Source organism: Staurois parvus, unplaced genomic scaffold, assembly GCF_062004578.1.
Source record: "Staurois parvus isolate SC_StPar_1 unplaced genomic scaffold, SC_StPar_1.0 ptg000156l, whole genome shotgun sequence".
Classification (NCBI taxonomy): domain Eukaryota; kingdom Metazoa; phylum Chordata; class Amphibia; order Anura; family Ranidae; genus Staurois; species Staurois parvus.
The window spans coordinates 1,048,957-1,072,180 of NW_028317952.1; the positions used below are offsets into that span (position 1 = coordinate 1,048,957).

The following is a 23,224-nucleotide window of genomic DNA, read 5'->3' on the forward strand; positions in this document are numbered from 1 at the left end:
TTGAATTTTCGGTTTCGGCACCAGAATTTTAATTTTGGTTCACCACTAATTGAAACTGAAAATTGTGACCTTTGATATTATGCACGATCGATAACTTTGTTGAAGAAAATTCTTTAAAAATGTATATGTAGAAGGAATACAAGATAAATATGTCCATTACCTGTGAATGCTTGTTGCAAGTGAGCTGACAAGCTGGAGTGAGAAATAGTTGCCGTATGCGTAGCAGTTGTCTGTAACCCTTTCAGTAAATCTAGTTAAAGGAAAAAGGAAACTGTTACTACACAATAACATACTTCCATTCAATTGTTTTAATATTGGTCACACAAGTTGCATTTTTTTTTTTAACAAGCCAATTGTCTACTGTTTTGCTTAATTTCAGGTATATCACCAGGCCCATCATGAATAAAGTTTATAACATGGTCATGAACCCATATGCAATAATGAAAGATTAACCAACCTACATACCTAAAGATTTTGATTATGTAATTGGATGGGGGGGGGAGTCCCAAGATATCAGGGAAAGCAGCATGCAATCTGTAGCTTCTAATCAAACAAAGACACCTTCTTGTATTAAATGAAACTCATGAGAGAAACATCTTGCCCTTAAAGTGAATCTATAGGCATGCATGCTATGCATCAAGGTAAAAAACCTTCATTATGCAGCCCCCCCCCCCAATACTTACCTGAGCCAGATTGTGATCTAGCACTGTGCACAAGATCAGCTGTCTCCTGGGACTCTGCCTCCTCATTTGTTGAGAGACAGCAGCAGGAGCCATTGACTCAGTGAGGAGGCAGGCCAGAGCCCCATTCTGTCTATAGACTCAAAGAGGAGCACACAAGCCTGAGTTCCTCCAGAGCAAACAGCTTGCTCTAGGGGAACTCAGCAGGAATGAGGAGCAAGGATCTTCGGCAGGGGATCAGAGAACAGGAGGATAGGGACTTTAAAGTGAATTTCCACCTTTGCAGCCAAATTTGAGAAACTAGCATTTTTTTAAGGCGTTTACAGTTTATGCTTTTCCAGCTTAACCACTTGCCTACCAGGCACTTATACCCCCTTCCTTACCAGGCCAATTTTCAGCTTTCAGCGCCGCCGCACTTTGATTGACAATTGCGCGGTCATGCAACATTGTACCCAAATGAAATTTTGATCATTTTTTTCTCACAAATAGAGCTTTCTTTTGGTGGTATTTAATCGCCACTGGGCGCTTTACTTTTTGCGCTATAAATTAAAAAAAGTGCAAAAAATTTGAAAAAAAAAAAAAAAAGTTTATTTGTTTCTTTTATAAAATTTTTCAAACAGGTATTTTTTCTCCTTCACTGATTTGCGTTGATGAGGCGGCACTGATGGGCACTGATAGGCGGCACTGATGGGCACTGATAGGCAGTACTAATGAGGTGGCACGGATAGGCGGCACTGATAGACAGCACTAATTAGGGGTCACGGATAGGCGGCACGGATATGCAGCACTGATAGGCGGCACTGATAGGTGACACTGATGATGGGTACTGATAGACGGCACTGACTGGCATCACTTCTGGGCACTGACTGGCGGCACTGACTGGCACAACCCCTGGGCACTGACTGGTGGCACTGACTGGCAGCACTGGTGGGCGGCACTGGTGGGCGGGCACAGGTGGGTGGCACTGGTGGGCACAGGTGGGTGGCACTGGTGGGCACAGGTGGGTGGGCACAGGTGGGTGGCACTGCTGGGCACATGTAGGTGGCACTTCTGGGCACAGGCAGAGTGGCACAGGTGGGGGCACTGCTGGGCACAGGTGGGGGCACTGCTGGGCACAGGTGGGGGCACTGCTGGGCACAGGTGGGCGGGGCTAGTGGGCGCACTGCTGGGCGGAACTTGCGGGTGTCACTGCTGGGCACCGATCATCAGGGCACTGATCATCAGTGCCCTGATGATCGGTGCCGATCCCCGCTCTGACAACTGCCGGTTCTCGGCAGTACTTTCCTCACGATCTGACAGCGTGAGGAAAGTGCAGCCGAGAACCGGCACTTGCATTTCCCTGTGATCAGCGTGTCATTGGACACCGCTGATCACGTGGTAAAAGGCCGGTGGGATCGGCCTTTCACCACATCACGTGATCAGCTGTGTCCGTAGGACACAGCTATCACGGAGATCGCCGGGTGCGCGCCCCCTGGGGCGCGCAGGAGAGCGCGTTCTGGGAGGACGTCTTATGATGTCCACTCAGAACTGGCCGGCCGCGGTGAAGCCGTCATTCGGCTATGCGCGGTCGGCAAGAGGTTAAAGACAACACCCCAAAGAAATTATGTAGCCCAAGAATAGTAAAGTACAGGGTGTACACAGGGAAAGGATACACATTCACGCACAATAATTAATATGACACTATTTATAAACTCAATGACCTGTTTGATCCTGGGAGCAAACAGCAAAGGAAAATACAGGAGAAATTCCAGTGCATTTCCATCTCACCAGGATGATTCTGGATCAATAATGGGGGCCCTAAACAGACAGATCTAAAAACGTTTCAGAAACTATTTTGTATACTACAAGACCTGTTGAAATACGAGACAATGCAGTGGTCGGACATTGAATTTGATAAAAAGTATTTTGAACTAAAGGTCACTCCCAGAAGCCTTAGGCTACGTTCACACTAGCGTTGTGTGCATGCGGCAGAGAGGCGTTTGGGAAGCATTTTTACCGCTTCCTAAACTCCTCGGACAATTCTGCACATTGCAGCACATGGTGCTGTTCTAACGGGAGCGTTAGAACAGACGCCTCTGGTCGAGTCAGGCGGCGTTGAAGCCTCCTATTCTAGTCTATGGTGCCGCTCCGCAAACGCCCGGCCGGTGTTTGCGACGCGGTTGTGGGGCGTTAGCGACGCGGTTGCGGAGCGTTTGCAGAGCAGTAACACCATTTAAACTTCATTATAGGCGTTTGTGGGGCGTTTTTAACGCTTGGCAAACGCCTAGCAACTGCCACTAAACCGCGCATGCGGCGTTTGCGGAGCGTTTGCCGAGCGTTAAAAAACGGTCCGCAAACACCGGACCAACGCTTGCCAAACGCTATAGGGGCATTTGCCAAGCGTTGGTAAAACAGTCAAGTGTGAACGAGCCCTTAGGGCCACCAAAAAATGTAAATTCCTGGACAATGATCGGAGCCTTCAGTGGCTGATTGTATCAACCAAGTGTACATTAAAATCGCTGAATGTGATCCATGAACAGAGGCAAATAATGCTTATCAAATGTCAGTAATAGATTGGCAAGATCTGGACAGAGTTGATCAACTGGAAGCAACATGAAAAATTTGTGAAATTGAAGCTATGATGATGAGACATGTACAAGATAATGGAGGATTTTATTGTATTAAATAAAACAATCAAACTTATAATGTGACATAGATGGTTTGCAGAGCGGTAGGATCCTCCATTGGGCTAGAGATAAAACTTCAAATTTAGACACCCATGCTCATATTGTGAACCCTTAGAATATTGAGGCATCCTAAACTACAGTCGATTTACAACCTAAGGCTCATAACAACTCACACTCACGCATGAACATGCCTAAACACTCTGCCCCTTTGAATCCTTCTTTCAAATCAATCACAGAATCAAAATGAGGGAAAATGACCCATAAGTGGAACACTACACCTAGATGTCCTCACTTTGATCGAGCACATAGAGAACAACCACACATAGGGGCCCAGCATGCAAAAATAATGAATCATGTTAAAGGTCCCAGGACCCCTCACCATCAGAGAGACAGCCCTGACCAAGCAATCGACCAGTTCAGTCACAAGCCAAGGGCCTCCTGCTAACACAGTGGAAAATACTGATTCCCCTGGAGGAAGCATGTCAAAATATTCAAGCCGTAGGAGGTTTATTTCTTAGGGACCCCCTCTCGATAGCCATAAAAGGTTAGAAAGACCCGAAGAGGTTGCTGAGGAGGCACTGAAAAGAAGCAGATGAACCAGCCACACCACGCCCCCATCACAATAGATATATATAAAACCTTTCTTCTTGCCCCTTACAGCCTCGAAAAGGGCTAAATTTTGCACCATCCACAAGGCCTAATTTGTTTAATCTGTTCAAAGATCTCAACAGATATGTATGTTCCTTGTCCATTATGAGATATTATCACAATACTAAAAAATGTATTCAGAAACCCATCACAAGCCCACACATAGAGGATGATTTGTTGGAGAACCCATGGGACAATCTACATTTAATGGCTCTGGACATTCTGAACAAATTGACAGTAGACCATGGTCTTGAACTTTTTTTCCCCAGAAGGTCCTCCAATAGTGGATACTGGATTAAAGCCCCTCTAGGTTCAACCCCTATTAAGCTAATGGACCTTATGTAGAGATGTTCTACTCCCTGGTGTACAATGACTTGAAAGCATTATGCCACAACACCAATAGACGTAGTAATTTACTTCCCCAAAAACTAAAGGCACTCAAGGATTTACAGGACTGTTCTGATAGTATCATTAGACAGGCCGATAAAGGATGAAGTGTGGTGATTCCTGACAAGAACAAGTACATGAAAGAGGCGTTTCGCTTACTATCGGATAGCACAAAACATCTCTCCTCTTAAAACCAACCCTTTGCCACAATGTAAACTTGATCTCTTAGATTGTAAGCTCTAACGATCAGGGCCCTCTGTTTCCTCTTGTACCAAATTGTATTGTAACTGTAATGCCTACCTTCATTTTGTAAAGCGCAGCACAGACTGTCGGAGCTATACAAATCCTGAATAATATCTCAAAGATCTAGTGGACAAGGAGGTCAGAGAAGGGGTTTTGGATTCAAATGAAAAATGTTTGTACTCCCTGGGTTCTTTTCCATTCCATACTTCTACCACTTACCCAAGGTCCACAAGGACCTTCAAAATCCTCCTGGTAGACCAATAGTGGCCTCAATGGAGTCTTACAAGCCATCTATCAGATTAAGTTGACAGCTTCCTCCATCCCATTGTCCAGAAAAGTTATAATCCTATACCCACAGTTGATCCAGAGGAAGGCAAAAAAACCCAGCAAAGCACGATCCAATTTGCTCCTGCTGGGAAAAAAATTCCTTCCTGATCCCCCGAGAGGCAATCGGATATTCCCTGGATCAACTTTACCTATAAATGTTAGTATCCAGTTATATTCTGTGTATCTAAGAAAGAATCCAGGCCTATTTTGAAGTAATCCATTGAGCTGGCCAGAACCAACTCTTGAGGGAGTCTATTCTACATTTTCACAGCTCTCACTGTGAAGAAACCTTTCCGTGTTTGGAGATTAAATTTCTTTTCCTCCAGACGTAAAGAGTGCCCCCTTGTCCTCTGTGATGACCTCAGCGTGAATAGCTCTACACCAAGTTCACTATATGAACCATGGATGTATTTATACATGTTGATCATATCCTCAATCTCTTCTCGAGAGAATAAATTCAATTCCTCTAATCTTTCCTCATAGCTGATCTCCTCTATGCCTCATATCAGTTTGTTGCCCTTCTCTGTACTTTCTCAAGTTCCCCAATGTTCTTTTTGTGAACTGGTGCCCAAAACTGAACTGCATATTCCAGATGAGGTTTTACTAATGATTTGTAAAATTATATATATCTCTCTGGCGTCTATACATCTTTTAATGCAAGAGAAGGTTTTGCTCACTTTAGAAACTGTAGCTTGGCATTGCCTGCCATTATTAAGCTTGTGATCTACCAGAACTCCCAGATCCTTCACCATTGATTCCCCCAGTTGTACTCCCCCTAGCATGTATGATGCATGCATATTCTTAGTGCATTCCAAGTGCATAACTTTACATTTATCAACATTAAACCTCAGTTGCCACATAGTTGCCCAAATAAACAGTGCATTGAGGTCAACTTGTAAGTTGGAGACATCCTGTAAGGATGCTATTACACTGCACACTTGGTGTCATCTGCAAAGACTTAAATGGTATTTATAATCCCAGACCCTATATCGTTTATAAATTTATTAAAAAGTAAGGGTCCCAACACTGAACCTTGGGGTACACCACTGATGACCCCAGACCATTCAGAGTATGAATCATTAACCGTTGCTCTCTGAATATGATCTCATCTTTTAGCTAGTTTTCTATTCATTTACATAGATTTTTCCAAGCCTGTAGACTTTACCTTACACATTAGCCATGTGGGAGGAACTGTGTCAAACGCTTTTACAAAATCCAAGTATATCACATCCACAGCCACCCCTCTCTGCCCGAGGTTTTGCTCATCTCCTCATAAAAAGAAATCAGATTTGTTTGACAACTTCTGTCTTTCATGAATCCATGCTGTCTGTTGCTTAAAATATTTTTTTCCAGCAAGAACTAGATCAATGTTGTCTTTTATTAAACTTTCCAGTATCTTCCCAACTATATAAGTTAAACTAACAGTTCTATAATTAGCTGGTAAAGATTTTTACCCCTTTTTAAATATTGGCACCACATTGGCCTTACGCCAATCCAGTGGTACTATGCCAGTCATTAAAGAGTCCCTAAAAATTAGAAACAATGACTTTGAAATGGCAGAGCTCAATTCTTTAAGGACCCGTGGGTATATGCCATCCGGTCCAGGTGCTTTATTCACCTTTATTCTGACTAAATGTTTCTGGATCATATCAGTTGTGAGCCAATGTGGATCATCTGGGGCTGTGTCCATACCATGCCCATTATGGAAAAGAGTTCCCCCATGCTCATTTGTATACACAGAGCTGAAGAAGGTATTTAATAAATTTGCCTTCTCTTTGTCCCCAGTCAACCACTCTAGATTGATGCTCGAACTGGACCTTTTTACTATTAATATACTTGAAGAATTTTTTGGGGTTGGTCCTGCTATCTTTTGCAATCTTTCGTTATGTTTCAATTTTTGCGGCCTTTATTTCCTTTTTGCATATTCTGGTGTATGCTTTGTAATGTTTAAACGATGATAGTGTTCCTTCATTTTTATATTGAATAAAAGCTCTTTTCTAATTACCTATAGCCTTTTTAGCTTTGGCTGTAAGCCACATAGGTTTGATTTTTAGCCTTTTAAACTTGTTACCCATGGGAATATATTTTGCAGTGTGTTCACATAGTCTTTTTTAAGAACTCCCATTTCTGTGTTGTGTTCATCAATGCCAATATTCCCTCCCAGTCTTAGTCTTGGAGAGGAGCTCTCAGCCTTGGAAAATTAGCTCTCTTAAAATTGAGCGTTATTTTTCCCGTTTGTGCTTGCTGTTTACAGCTAACAATGAATGAAATCATGTTATGGTCACTGCGACCCAGATGTTCTTTTATATGGACATTCGTAATAAGCTCTGCATGGTTTGAGATTACCAGGTCCAGCAGAGCATCATTCTTAATTGGGGTCTCTATGAACTGTACCATAAAACTGTCCTGTATTAGGTTTAAACATTTTTGCCCTTTAACTGTTCCTACAGTACCATTACTCCATTCAATTTCCAGGTAGTTAAAATCCCCATTATAATCACTGTCCCAGCCCTTTCGATCTGAGTCTCCACCTCCTCATTAATGCTGGGAGGCCTATAACAAACACCAATGATTACCTTTGTAGTACGCACCCACATGTGCAGTTCCACCCATAATGCTTCAGCCTCATCACACTCTCCATTGACTAGGTCCTCTTTCACACTCACATAGAGACAGACACCACCACCTTTCCTATTTACCCTGTCTCTCTGAAAGAGAACTTAGCCAGGAATATTATTGGCCCAGTCATGTGAAGAATGAAGCCAAGATTCAGCAATAACAATTAAATCATAGTTCTGTTTATGCACCAACGCCTCCAACTCACCTATTTTGCTTGGCAGACTTCTGGCATTGGTGAACAAACACTTTAATGCATTGACACCTTGTACACACGTATTTTGCATATTTTTTATTTTCATACAAATGGTATCAATTTCACTAGTTGTTTGTAACATGGGAACCTTATCTGCCATAGCCCTTCCTCTAGCTTTCCCCATTCCACCCACCAATAAGTACTGACCCCTGTCTGATCTGTCCACCATTATAATCTAATTCACCCTCCCCCCTTCCCATACTCCTCCAGCCTTCCCATAAACCTCTTCCTCAGCACAGCAGACCCCCTTCAATTTAGGTGCAAACCACCTCTAGCATATATTTTATACTTGTTATAAATCCTCCTGCGCTTCTATGGACCCCACCCCCCTACCTTTCAGCTGCTTACACTCAAACTGATACCAAAACAAATTAAGTGGCACATGTGTAGGGCACTAAGAGGAGTAGGGCACTGTGAGTTTTAACACAAGGTCTATATATTTTAGTTTCACTATTCACACAAAGATTGATTTGAATTTGCGTTTTATGATTGAGTTTATTAGCGCTACACTAGTTTAATATTCACCTCTAGCATATAGGTTGCACCAAATTTAAAAGTCAGTGCAGTGCTCTAGAAACCCAAATCCTTCCCTTCCCTTTAGCCATGCATTCAGTTCTCTAATCTCCCCGTCTTTCCTGAGTTGCACATTGCACAGGTAATATTTCAGAGAATATCACATCGGAGGTCCTTCCCTTTAACTTGCAGCCTAGTTATTTAAATTGATTCTTAAGGAGCCTCCACCTCCCATGTATTCTGTCATTGGTTCCAACATGGACCAAGACAGCTGGGTTATGCCCAGCCCTCACAGTAATTTATCAACCCGGTCAACCACATGCTGAACCCTGGCACCAGGGAGACAGCAAACCATTTGGTTGAGGCGATCCTGGCGACAAATTATTCTATCAGTCCTTCTGATTATAGAATCCCTTACTACCACCAACTCTCTAGGCCTTCCTGCACTACCCTCACCACCCCTCCCAGATGGCCTGCTCTCCTGACTGTTAGGGATAGCAGTGACATCCAGGGTTGCACCCCTGAGCTTGCCACCCCCAAGTTCAAACTTAGCATCAGAATAGGGAAGAAAGGGGATTTAAGTGACTTTGAACTTGGCATGGTTGTTGGTACCAGACGGGTTGGTCTGAGTATTTCAAAAACTGAGCTACTGGGATTTTCATGCACAACCATCTTTAGGGTTTACAGAGAATGGTCCGAAAAAGAAAATATCCACTGAGTGGCAGTTGTGTGGACGAAAATGCCTTGTTGATGTAAGAGGTCAGAGGAGAATGGGCAGACTGGTTCGAGATGATAAAACGGCAACAGTAGCTCAAAAACCCATTAGTTACAACCAAGGTATTCAGAATATCCCTCTCCTCCATTCCAACAGTGTACGGAGATACACAAGGCAGTGTTAGCGGTGTCGCCATTAACGGTCTCTGACAGTGGTCAAAATTCAGTCCCACGATATGCCAGCTGAGGGATTTGGAACGGTCGAATACAAAACACACTCAATCTTATTTCCATGCTGAGATCTGTACCTGAGCCGCTTGCCAAGCACTTTATACGTGAGTATACTAATTTTAATTGTTACAATAAAATCACATATATCGCTGATGGAGATCCCCTGCTGCTCTTTTCTTTTGTCTTTCCAAGCTATTTTGGATCTTCCCAGTCTATTGGTAGCTGCAGGATCCCTTGGCTGTGTCTCAAGATTCACTTCCCCCATCCCCACAACATATTGGATATAGGATTTGGAAAGCTGGGACTTGTAGTGCACTAGATGGGTTTGTGAATTGTTCAGTGAAGCATTTGAGGAAGACTTTGAGGAGAAAAGACATAGACCAGGATGTGCCGATCGAACAGAGACCCCAGGGCATCCACTGATTCTGCTAGAGGATCTCAGTACATGGAGAAAAAACTGTTCAGTTTGTTGTTGAATAGAAAGGGAAGAAGTACACATGCAATGTCCCCCCCTTGTGAAATAGGTCATGCAACACCTTAGGTGTGGGGGCCTCCTCTGGGTCCAGGTGCTGTTGGCTGACAAAGTCTGCATTCCAATAATCTGTGCTTGGGACACAAGGCAGCCATGGCAGGAAATAAGTTCCACCCAGGACAGGATTCAATTGTACCGTTATTGTCATGATGAGGTCTCTGATTTCTTCCTAATGTTTGATGTTCATCACCACCAAGGCATTGTTCTCATGAATTCAGATGGAATCACCTCCCAAAAGGATGGTTTAATCCAGCGATAGCAAAATCGCCTAAAGTTCCAAGATGTTGATCAGGAGGCAAGACTGCTCCAGCCATCTTCACCCACAGGGTATCCAAGGCTCCTGACATAAGGATCTTCCAGAAGATGAGAGGGAAGGACTTCTCCAATTCCAGAGCCACCAGAATGTGAGAGAGTGAGTGTGCGTGTTTGACTACTAATCTCCATATCCCTGTACATTGTGTTCACCAAGAAACAACTAAAAGTTTTTTAACTTATCTACACTCTCCGCTGACACTACCAACTGAGGGAACCTAAGATTACAACGTTCCCTCTTAATGCTAGAGTCCCTATTTAAGGATTTATATATCACTATCATATCTCTTCTGAGAGTTGCTTTTTCAGGGAGAATAAGTATCTACTATCCCGCCGCCCAATAGTAGAACTACTGCTACAGGGCGGCACAAAATCACACACACACACATATATTTTTGCATTTCCGGGTAGGGAGCACGCCGCTAGGGATGTTGATCACCAGGTCCCGGCCGGAGATTCCCCGCTGGCAACAGGGGAGACACCTGTGTGTAAACACCGGTCTCTCTCCTGACAGCAAGGACATGCTGCTTTGTATTTCTCTGCACAGCCTGTAGACTTTACCTTACACTTTAACCATGTGTGGGGAACTGTCAAAAGCTTTTGCAAAATCCAAGTATTCCACGTTTACAGCCACCCCTCTCTGTCCAAGGTTTTGCTCACCTCCTCCTTTTCCCAGCAAGAACTCATCCATGTGGTCTTTTAATAAACTCTCCAGTATCTTCCCAACTATAAATGTTAAATTAACATGTCTACAATTACTTAGTAATGCTTGCTTGCATACTATTGCTGAGTCTGTCAGCTATTAGGGCCCCCATATCCTTTTCTATCCTTGATTCCCCAAGAGGTCACGCACCCCCAGCATGCAACTTGCATGCATATTTTTAGCTCCCAAGTGGGGTTTTTTTTTTTGCATTTCCTACATTGAACCTAATCTGTCATGTAGCTGCCCACCTCTCTATTTTAACTAGGTCTTCTTGTAAAGTTGCTATATCCCTTTGTGACGTTATTACCTTCATTTTGTATTGTCAGCAAACACCAAGATTGACCTATTTATTCTAACCTCTATATTGTTTATGATCAAAAATAAACAGAACAACTATAGACCATTTAGAAAATATGTAATTAATCACCACTCTCTGGACATGCTCCTGCAACCAGTTTTCTATCCAAGTACATACCATATCATCAATACCAAATAACCTTAATGTGTAAACGAATGATTTGTGATGTCGTCTATCAAATGTCTTAGGGAAATCTAGATACACTACATCCACAGGCCTTCCTCTATCCAAATTACAGCTCATCTCCTCAGAGAATGTTAAAAGATTGGTCTGACAAGAACGAATCTTCATAAATCCATTTTGGTTACTACTAATGATATTATTTTTGTCAGCAAATTCTTTGGTTTGGTCCCATCTAATTCCTTCTAAGAGTTTACATACATGGTACCAAGTTTGCCTTTTGACAATCAGCTGGAACGATTCCATTAATGTAAAATAATGGTCTGGCTATGACATAGCTAAGTTCTTTGAGGAGTCTCAGATGTAAGCCATCTGGTTCAGGTGCAGTAGGGTCACTAGGATTGGTGTCACCTGGTGAGGTAAAAACATGGTGTCATCCCCCCCTCCCCAGCACAGGCTCAATTCCCTCCCAGCCCACTCCTTCCCCAGTGTAGAACTATACAGATCTCCCTTGGCTCGACTCACCCTCTGCAGTACATATTGTACAGTGTATATATACAGTCATGGTCAAAAATATCGGCACCCCTGCATTTCTGTCAGATTTAGCATTCTGTCGGATTTAGGCACTCATGTTTTGTTTGTATTGCTATGACACAAAAGTGGAGAAACAAAAAGCCAAATCTGACACATTCCACACAAAACCCCAAAAAAGGACTGGGCAAAATTATTGACACCTTCAATTTAATATTTGGTAGCACACCCCTTAGAAGACATAACTTAACTCAAATGCTTCCTGTAACCATCAATGTGTTTCTTACACATCTCTACTGGAATTTTGGACCACTCTCTCACTAAGGCTACGTTCACACTAGCCTTGTGTGCAGGCGGCAGAGAGGCGTTTGGTAAGCGTTTTTACCGCTTCCCAAACGCCTCTGCCAATTCTGCACATTACAGCACATGGTGCTGTTCTAACAGGAGCGTTTGCGTCGCGTTGCGTCGCGGCAAAACGGACGCCTCTGGACGAGTCAGGAGGCTTTGAAGCCTCCTATTCTCGTCTATGGTGCCGCTCCGCAAACGCCCGGCCGGTTGCGACGCGGTTGCGGGGCGTTTGCGGAGCGGTAACACCACTCAAACTGCATTATAGGCGTTTGTGGGGCGTTATTAACGCTCGGCAAACGCCTAGCAACCGCCGCTAAACCGCGCATGCGGCGTTTGCGGAGCGTTTGCCGAGCGTTAATAATGCTCCGCAAACGCCGGACCAACGCTTGCCAAACGCTATAGGGGCGTTTGGCAAGCGTTGGCAAAACAGCCTAGTGTGAACGAGCCCTAACTGCTCCAGGTTTCTCAGATTGGAAGGGTTCCTTTTCCCAACTGCTGTTTTGAGATTTTTCCACAGGTGCTCTATAGGATTGAGATCTGGACTAATTGCTGGCCAGTTCAGTTCTCCCGCATAACCTCTTATGGAAACCAACCTTTCTGACACTAGGCCGTACATTGCACCCCAGAATTATTTGGTACTCTTTAGATTTCATAATGCCATGCACATGGCCAAGACATCCAGTGCCTGAAGCAGCAGAGTAACCCCAAAACACCAGTGAACCTCCACCATGTTTGACTGTATTCTTTTCTTTAAAGAACTCTTTGCTTTTTCTGAAAACCACAGAATGTTGGGCTTTACTAAAAAGCTGTAATTTTGTTTTGTTTGTCCACAGTACATTCTCCCAAAAGGATGTTTGGTTTCGCAGGTAAGTTTAGGCAAACTCCAATCTGGCTTTTTTAGGTTTGTGTGTCAGCAGTGAGCTACTCCTGGGTCTCCTACCATAGCATCCCTTTTCACTCAGATGGCGACACATAGTGCAAGTTGACACAGTTGTAACCTGTGACAGAAGGTCAAACTGAATTAGTCTGAAAGTTGATCTAGGATCTTTCGAGCTACCATTCGAACAGGCCTTCATTGCAATATTTGATCAATGTTTTGTCGTCCACATCCGTAAACTTCTTGACAATGCTGCACACAGAGGATGCAGGAACATTAAGATCTCTGGAGATGGACTTGTAACCTTGACATTGTTCATGCTATTTCACAATTGTTCAAATCCTCAGACAATTCTTTGCTGCTCTTTCTCCTCTCCATGTTTCACGTGGCACACAGAGACACAACAGAAAGGTTGAGTACATTTTTCACCATTTTAACTGGTTGCCTGAGTTATTTCTATATTTTCGGCAACTGTTAATTCATACAGGTGAGTTTAATTACAAATTACAGGAGCATCACAAACTTGGAATGCAATTATTTCTTACAATTTTGACAAGGTGCCAATAATTTTGCTCAGATAATTTTTGGGGTTTGGCGTGGAATGTGTCAGAGTTGGCGTTTTGGTTCTCCACTTTTTTGTGTCATACCAATACAAACAAAAGAAAAACATGAGAATGCCTAAACATTTGTAATTGCAACAATTTTCTGGGTGAAGTGGTGCATTATCTGACAGAAACTCAGGAGTACCAATATGTTTGGCCATAACTGTGTGTGTATGTGTGTGTATATACACACTACTCAAAAAATTAAAGGAACACTTTTTAATCAGAGTATAGCATCATGTCAATTAAACTCCTGGGATACTGATATGGTCAGTTAAGTAGCAAAGGGAGTTGTTAATCAGTTTCTACTGCTTTGGTGTTAATGAAATTAACAGGTGCACAAGATGGCCAACAATGAGACAACCCCCAAAACAGAAATGGATTTACAGGTGGAGGCCACTGACATTTGTTCTGACTGTTTTTCACTAGTTTTGCATTTGGCTAGGGTCAGTGTCACTACTGGTAGCAGGAAGCGATACCTGGACCCTACAGAGGTTGCACAGGCAGTCCAACTCCTCCAGGATGGCACATCAATACGTGCCATTGCCAGAAGGTTTGCTGCGTCTCCCAGCACAGTTTCAAGAGCATGGAGGAGATTGCAGGAGAAAAGCAGTTACTCTAGGAGAGGTGGACAGGGCCACAGAAGGTCCTTAACCCATCAGCAGGACTGGTATATGCTCCTTTGTGCAAGGAGGAACAGGATGAGCACTATCAGAGCTCTACAAAACTACCTTCAGCAGGCCACTGGTGTGAATGTCTCTGACCAATCAGAAACAAACTTCATGAGGGTGGCCTGAGGGCCTGACGTCCTCTACTGGGCCCTGTGCTCACTTGCCTGGCACCATAGAGCTCGATTGGCATTTGCCATTGAACACCAGAATTGGCAGGTCTGCCACTGGTGCCCTGTGCTTTTCACAGATGAGAGCAGGTTCACCCTGAGCACATGACAGACATGAAAGGGTCTGGAAAAGCCGTGGAGAACATTATGCTGCCTGTAACATCGTTCAGCATGACCATTTTGGTGGTTAGACAATAGCACCCTGACTGCCATTAGGTATCAGGATGAAATCCTGGGACCCATTGTCAGACCCTACACTGGTACAGTGGGTCCTGGGTTCCTCCTGGTGCACGACAATGCCCGGCCTCATGTGGAGAGAGTATGTAGGTAGTTCCTGAAGGATGAAGGAATTGATACCATTGAATGGCCCCCACGCTTGCCTGACCTAAATCCAATAGAACACCTCTGGGATACCATGTTTTGGTCCATCCGACGCCGCCAGGTTGCACCTCAGACTGCCTAGGAGCTCAGTGATGCCCTGGTCTAGATCTGAGAGGAAATACCCCAGGACACCATCCTTCGTCTCATTAGGAGCATGCCCTGATGTTGACAGGCATGCATACAAGCATAGAAAAACAAACAGGGGGTGCACCGGCCTAGTGCATTACCTTAAAAATGTATTTAATAAATAATAAAAGTAGGTATTGTACTCATAAAATTACAATACATTCAAAGGCACATCATAAAAGAACAGCTCTGTCCAATCCGCACATGTCTGTCTGCAATGGGAATTCTGGACTTCCAACAAGCTAATGCGTTTTGAGGACTTGCCTCTTCCTGGTTGGCTCTGAGGAAGAGGCAAGCCCTCGAAATGCGTTAGTCTGTTGGAAATCCAGAACTCCCATTGCAGATAGACACGTAGTGTGGATTGGACAGAGCTGTTCTTTTATGATGTGCCTTTGACTGTATTGTCATTTTGTGAGTACAATACCTACTTTTATTATTTATTAAATGCATTTTTAAGGTAATGCACTAGGCCGGTGCGCCCTCAGTTTGTTTTTCTCTACTTAGTACATTTGGACTTCCCTGATCTTTTGAGGACAGCAAGGCGTGCATATCCCAAGACATTTGTGATGTGGTCCTAATCCATACAGAGTCTCTAAGCGCAGGAGTATCTGGGTTTGCCATTTCTTTACATGCATGCAAGCATGTGGGGGCCATACAAACTACTGAGTACCTTTCTGAGTTGCCACAATTACATTTCAGCAAAATTGTCTAGCCGGCTGCATAATTTGTTCACTTTCGGGGTGTCTTTGAATTCAGCCCTCTGTAGGTTAATAAATTTCATTTCCATCAAAGGATGTGGCATCCTTACGTTCCTAACACATTACGCAGTCCATATCAATATAGATAACGAGCATGATATTTTTGCCCATTGAGATCTGATTTGTTTTCAAAATGTCCCTTTAATGTTTTTGAGATATATATATATATATATATATATATAAAAATAAAAAAAACGCAGTATATATCTATCTTGTACAGGTAGACAGTGACCACTCCCCAGGTATATATTGTGCAGTATATAGAGATAACTGTATACCTGTGTATATTACGTGTACAGGTAGATTTGATCTCCTCCGGCTCCTCCTCCTCTCCCTGGGTGTCCTGAATTTTCTGGTATTGGATTTCAAGTCTCGGTAGAGCCATCTGTCACCTGCACTCACCTATACTTGCCTCTCCCGGACTCACCTGTTGCCAGTGACACCTGGGAAATACACACCACCTGTTCATTTTTGCCCAGCTCTACTGGCACTCTACTAAGCTCTTTCCCCACCTATCTCTTGCTCATTCTTTGCCCTGGTTCCTCCCCTAGCCTTATTTGAGCTCTAAAGCTCCACCCACCAGCCTTTAGATCTTCAGACTCCACTTGGAGTTCTGCCCATCTTCAGCTATTTTCCGGCCCCTGCTCTCTGTGTACTGGATTGGTAGTGGCTGCAACCCCTCCATTGTAGCCCCGCCCCACTGTACCACCCAGAGTGCGGAGAGACTGTGACAGTGCCCGGGCAGGGAGTTCTCTTTGGTGTTCGCCAATACCAGAGAACCTGGAAAGACTGACACCACTTTGATGGGTGTCACCTGGGTGTGATCCACACCCCCCGCATCCCCATAGCGATGCCACTGTTCTGGTGATTTATTACATTAAATGAATCAGCTCTGTTGTACCTGTAATTAGTAAGTCCAGCAGAGCATTATCTCTAGTTGGGTCTTCCATCATTTGAGTCAAGAAATTGTCCTGCATTACATTCATTAAAGGACAACCCTTAGTTGAGTTCTGCCTGCCCAATCAATATCAGAATAGTTGAAGTCCTTCATGACCATAACATTGCCCTGCCACCCCATCACCTCTAACTGTGAAAGTAGATGGGTCACTCCCAACACTTAAATGTTAGGGGAAGCTATATCATAGACCCACAGATATTACTGTTGGTTTCGCTCCTTTGAAGCTCTAAAAACAAAGAGACCACCTCCTCACCGGTCCTGAGAATAAGGTCATCCCTCTGATATTCACTATCAAACACACCCCTCCCCCTCTACTATCCACCCTGTCCCTCCAATACAGGGAGCACCCCTAGGCAGTCACAAGCCAGTCATTTGAACTGGCAAACCAGGTTTCTGATATTCCCAAAAAGTTAAAATCCTCCTCGTATCATAAGTTCTATTTATTTTGTTTTATTAACAAGCCTACTCGCTCCAGTAAATCTAAGATCAGAGAGTATAAAGATTCTCCTGTGGAAGAAACACTCTGGCCTGAGTTGTGCCCAGAATTAGTCCAAGATACTCCAAAAAATAAACCAGTTCCAGCACTGATTTCTGAAGGTTCAAGATAGATTTGAACCACTATAACATGTGAACAAAAAAAATCCACCCTGTCTGACAAAAGCTTACTGTTACTTTAATAGGAAGTGATCTAACTGTCCCACAATGGGGATGTAATGACAGCACAGTAGGGCTAATACTGGGGTCAGCACCTTGGTGAACACCCTAAGAGCAGCTGACAGGCTGAAGGGTAGGGCCACGAATTGTTAAACGAGTCTCTCAGCAAAGTGTAGCAAATGCTGGAGAAATACAAGAAGATATGCATCCTTGATGTTCACAGAAGCCAGAAAGTCTTCCTTGTGAAGGGAGACGGCAGACCTGGTGGGCTTCATGGAGTCAAGTTTGGGGGTTCTTACATGGAGAAATAATAGGAATGTTTCTTAACAGATAAAAAAAAAAAGTATCTTATGCTCCTGCTGCGGAAGATCGATATTCTTGTCACAAGTAGTGCCCTTGAGAGATATCAAGAGTAGATTTGTCTCTTGAAGATTGTGCAAGTTGCGCAGTCAACTACTTTAATCAAAGTGTCCCAAGCATGTGTACTGATAGGAAACTCATGTGAGAGATAGGCCAAGAAGCCTCCAACAGACCATCACAATTGAAGTGTAAAGCTTAACCCTTTTGCTGGTATAGCCGCTTTTGAATTTTTCGCACGTGGTGACAAGTTCCTTATGCAACAGCATGTATGGAGTGAATAATTCTCTTTAATGAGACATCAGGGGTTTATTAGACCCTTTGTGTCTCCCTGGCACTCTACTGAAGCTAATCAAGAAGCTTAATTAGCTTCTTTCCTAGCCACAGCAGCTGAGGAAAAACAGCGTTGAACCTGGAGAGACAATAAGCAATAGGATGTTCGCTTTCTTCCTCTCCCTGCGCTTAATACTCTCACAACTGCCATATACATTCTAAGTCCCCGGGAGGCACAGCAGAGCGCAGGATAAATTTAAGGGGGTGATACACATTCCAGGGTGTGTGGAAATGATTGGGTGGCTTTACTGTCACCTAAACCACTTTCTGCAGGAAGCCAGCAGTGGGCCAAATAAGTGTAATTACACTCCCAGCTGTTAGTGGGTTTAAAGGTCTGTGCTGCTGTTGACAACTCAACCATGGTTTTGCACAGTAAGGGCACAGTGAAGATAGAGTAAAGAGCAGGGCCTGCAAGTGAGAACAGAGTTCTAGAGTTCTAGAGAAGGCTTCCCAACCAATTATCTGTTGGTTCTTTAATGATCAGTGTATCCCCCACTGATATAATAGTTGCTTTGTTAAGGCACTTGGGGGGTTGTTTGAGCAAACAGCATGTCAGAGTTTTCTTTCTCCATAGAGAAAGAGCTGAATGAGTGGATGCAAAGGGAAAGTCTATGTGGCCTCAGGAATTCTAAATGACCCAAGACTTGAATCAGTACTGGTAGAAGCAACAGGATCCTCCATTTCAGGGTTGTTTGTACCACATCAATAAGAACTGAAACCATCTGCTTTAATTTGGCAGATATGGAATCACTGGCAGAAGGCACAGTATAATGCTTGTAGTCTCTGCAGTCAGAGCCAGCACAAATTTGGGTGATATGGGCCATCAAGTCTTGAATGACTGTAGTACAAATTCCATCCACAAAAGGCGGAGGAACCAACAACACAGGATGGAGCTGAAGAGGACTCTGATGAATAAACAGACTCTAGAAGCAAAGGGCAACAGGATTCCAGGCTCCAGATGTTGGAACCATCAGTAGGTGTGCTGCAATCAGCCCTGGAGCCATTAGTAAAATCACAGTGGGACTGTCCTTTCCTTTCCCACATCTAGAGTCAGATATGTTGTGACCACATGGTTGTAAAGCAATGTAAAGTTCTGTTTAAGAGGCAAGGCCTCATGTGCTCACAAAACCCGGCCGGTAGCAGGTGAGGGTCAGATAAGCAGAAGTGACCAAAGTCACTGTAGGTGGGCAGCAGGAACACAACAATGTTCTACGTTCCACATGCCTCTATGCAAGCAGGAGCATCAGCAAAAATGCTTGGACACTGTATGGCATAAAGCGAGTGTGAAGCACGATACTATAGCACTTAGTTGCACAGCATTAACTCCTTTATGAGCAAAACTGTCAGTAACATGACATTTTAAAGGTACTCAGCTCCTTATGTAATTAAGGTAACTACTGATGCCCGACCAAATTACTCAGAAAGTGAGTTTTCAGGGACAGGGTGAGCATTGAGGCAATGCCAGTGGATCTGTATCTGGAAAGTGTTCTGTGAAAATTTTTTTACCATATTGCAGTCTAGAAAGCAACCAACACAGAACCTAGTGCCCAAAGATAACTTTCTGGCTATCCCTGCAAAGCCCATTCAAGTGGGGTCCAGACGTGGCACTGCAAAAGCCAGGCTAAGAATGGTTGTGCCAGATTATTATTATTATTATACAGGATTTATATAGCGCCGACAGTTTGCTCAGCACTTTACATTATGGTGGGAGACAGATAACCAAGTTCTAGCAGTCATATAGAGTAGAGTCTTGACTGAAAAAAAACAAAAAAACCAAAGCATAAGAAAAATGTGTGTTAGGAAAAATAGGCTAGTCTTCCACACAGCAGAGCCCCTTCTTTGCTTCTGTCAGGGAATGCGCATATGTATGCAAAGGCTCATAACCCTTGTAAGACCTGCTTATAGCCAATTACCAAATGCGCATGCACAATCGCATACACTTTTGTTCCAATTTGCCAGTTTCTAATCCTCATGTAGGTGGCAATAAAATTCAAATGTAAAACACTTCTGTTGACATTCAAAATAGAACATGCACCCTTTGTGTGCAAAAAAAACTATGCTGGAATGCAAAACTTACCATCTCCTGCACTTCACCACTACATTCCTCTTCTCATTTTGCTTGAATATGCACCACCCCACTTTAGGCTGCCACACACTCCCTGCTAACATATCACAAGGTTGCAATGTGTGAATACGATGCTATGCAAACTTGCCCACAGTACTGGACAAAAGAATAACATCGCTCACTGCATGACTACATGGAAAATACTCGAAATGAAGCAATGTTTCCTTTAAAGTGGCACTAAACTCTTGTATCCGTTTGCAGAGGAAGATGGTACCATCTTGGGCTTTACTTAGATCTGCAGTTGCCATGGTGCTACACATGTGATAAGATATGACATTAGGCATTTGAGTTTGGTTGGGAGCTTACCAAAGCAAACAGGCAGCTGTGACAGATATCACTTTGAGACTTGCCTTGGATCTAGCACAATCTGTGCATGTGCTAGTAGGCAAAATACTGCAAAATAACACTGGTGTGTTTGATTAAGGATTTAATATAATTTACTCAACATTTCTAACTTGCGCTTTCTTGTTAGGAAACAGTTAAAAGCTGAACTCTAGGAATTCAGCCACTATATAAAATGTGCCAGATTACTATTGGTGCATGCCTCTCATGAACTAATCACTTTAATTTAAATTTGTACTGTGTTCTGGGAGCATAGCTAGCGTATAGCTATATACATAAGTCATATGCAGCTGCTCTGTCTGCCCCTCCACTCCTCCCATTCACAAAATGCAAAAGCTTCTGTGAATGGACAGCAGAGGGGAGGGGCAGACAGAGCTGCTGCTTTGTGGGAGAGCAGCATCCCTCCTTTCAGAGCACCAGGAGTATAACAATAGTAAAACTGTTCAGTTGTAAATAAAAGTGATAAGTCCATGTGTTGATATGCATCTCACTAGACTTAACCCACAGCAGTCCAGCACATTGCAGACAGTGGCTAAATTTCTGGAGTTCAGCTTTAAAACTAGTGGGTTTAGTTTTCTTTAAATTGTTGAAGCTTAGGTGAAGGGAGGGATGCATGGAGGAAGAGGGAAAAATACTCGGGGTAGGAGGGTTTTAGGAAGCTAGAGCTGGGCTTTAACCCCTTGCCCCTGACGTCTCCCAGCCTTTTAAAATGATCTAAATGCAAGAAGGCAGAGGCGGGTAATCTGGTTATGTGACAGCTGTGATTGGCAGTCACATGATCAAAAAGCTCCCGATTGCAATTAAGCATGGGTAGCTTTCCAGTACCCATTTGGGAGCGTACTCTCAGCACAGTAAAGGGTTTATCTAGGGCCACACATACTCGGCAGCTTGGCGTAAAGCCCACCTACCGAAAAGCCAGATATGTGCCAAGTTGATGGGAAGTGGTCAACCTCTGCAAACAGATGAAAAGGTTCTTTACTGTAAGTGCTGAAAATATGGAATCAGACTTTCAAGATAACCCAGTAATGTGTTTAAAATGTACAAAATATAAACTACTATATATGAGAAAGAACTTTTAGAATGTTGTTCCATAGAGTTAAGTAAATGCCTTCAGGGATAAGTAAAGCAAATTCTGAGCAATTATAAAAGACTCAGAAATTTTAATATCTTCTGATAACTTTCAGCAACGAGAAATATTTGTAAATGTTCTGAATTTCTGTTTTAGAAAAGTACTGGGGATATGTTCAGTATGTGTATGTATATTATAAAAGAAGAACACAGGAAATTGTCTGCTACACAGACTGCACATTTGAAGTATTGAGATGCAGAAATTATCTCATTTAAGGCCCTGTTTCCACTTACACTAGTGAATGTTACCTGTGTCTGATGTCGTGCTGTAATCCACGACAATGGAAATGATATTTTCCATGGTGTCCCTTCACTTCAATGCAACATTAGGCAGTGTGTTTTTTTAAAGTGGTGCAGGAGCTTTTCTTTGCTGCAGTGCAATTTCGGCACATAGACTTCAATGGGAGTGCATGAAAAGCACATAAAAAAAAAGCAGGCACATGACGTTTGGTGCATTTTTGGTAGTGTTTTGTGTTTACTTGTCTATCTACTAAAATAAAGCATGACAGTGCCCGGGCGGCCGGCGTACATGCTCCGGCCGTAGCTCTGCACACCCCTGGCACCATACTTACCCACACAAGGGCACCGAGCCCCCTTTGATCCCGGGACCTGCTCCGGGTTGAGCCCGGACCCCTGGGGCATCATAATTATGCCACGATGGACAGAAGGAAGGCGCCGCGGCGGCTCTAAACACGGTGAGCAGGGGATCCAAGATGGCACCCACGGCCCCTGCTGCCTCCAAACGGCCAGCGCCTCTCCCTCATAGGACAAAGATGGGCCCTGTCTCCTCCATGGGTCCTGACCGGACTGCGGAGACCTCGTCCACTGGGGTGATTGACCCTCCACGGTCCCCCCAGTCACCTTCCAGCCCTACACTACCTGAGTCCTAGGCTTCGGCCTATTCACTAGGCCACGATTTTCCTGCCTCCTCATTGGATAAGGAGATGGCAGCCATTTTCTTCAGTCATAGCAGCGGCCTGGAAATGGACTCTGATAACCCTAATCATTCGCCAGCTCTTCCCCCGGAACCACCACAATATTCAGGAGACGCGACTTTGATCGCTCGGTTTGCTGATTTACTACAACGCAAATTAGATAGAGCTACTACTAAATTGGCGGCTGATCTTAAGCAGAATTTAGGCCAACGCCTGGACAGTATCGAATCTAAAGTTGATGCGACGGTCCACAGTGTATCCCAAAATTCTAATATGATTACTGACCTACAAGACCGGCTTGAAGAAGCTTATTCTAAAATTGATAATCTGGAAAAACCAGGCTAGGCACTACAATTTCCATATTCAAGGGCTCCCTGAGTCAGTTAAAGATCTCAGTAGCTGCGCCCAAGCCCTCATGCGATCTACAATGCCTGATATTGATGATCTCCACACGGAAATTGATCATATACATAGAGCGTCGATCCCCCAGACAGGGAGGGCCACCCAGGGATATCATTGTTAAGCCACATTTTTTCAAGGTCAAGGAAGCGATCATGAAGTATAGCAGGGAGACTCCGGAGCTGGAACTTGCGGGACATAAAATACAGATATTTGCAGATGTCTC

The 23,224-nt window shown here is 43.7% G+C and overlaps 1 protein-coding gene across 1 annotated transcript in view; it reads right to left on the reverse strand.

The window, feature by feature from the left end:
* Positions 1 to 23,224, reverse strand: part of LOC149463226 (ubinuclein-2-like) — a 127,107-nt gene that overhangs the window by 14,396 nt on the left and 89,487 nt on the right. The window contains exon 6 of the mRNA XM_089675686.1: positions 161 to 250. Within this exon, the coding sequence (XP_089531812.1) occupies positions 161 to 250 (90 nt within the window). The remainder of the gene's footprint in view (positions 1 to 160; positions 251 to 23,224) is intronic.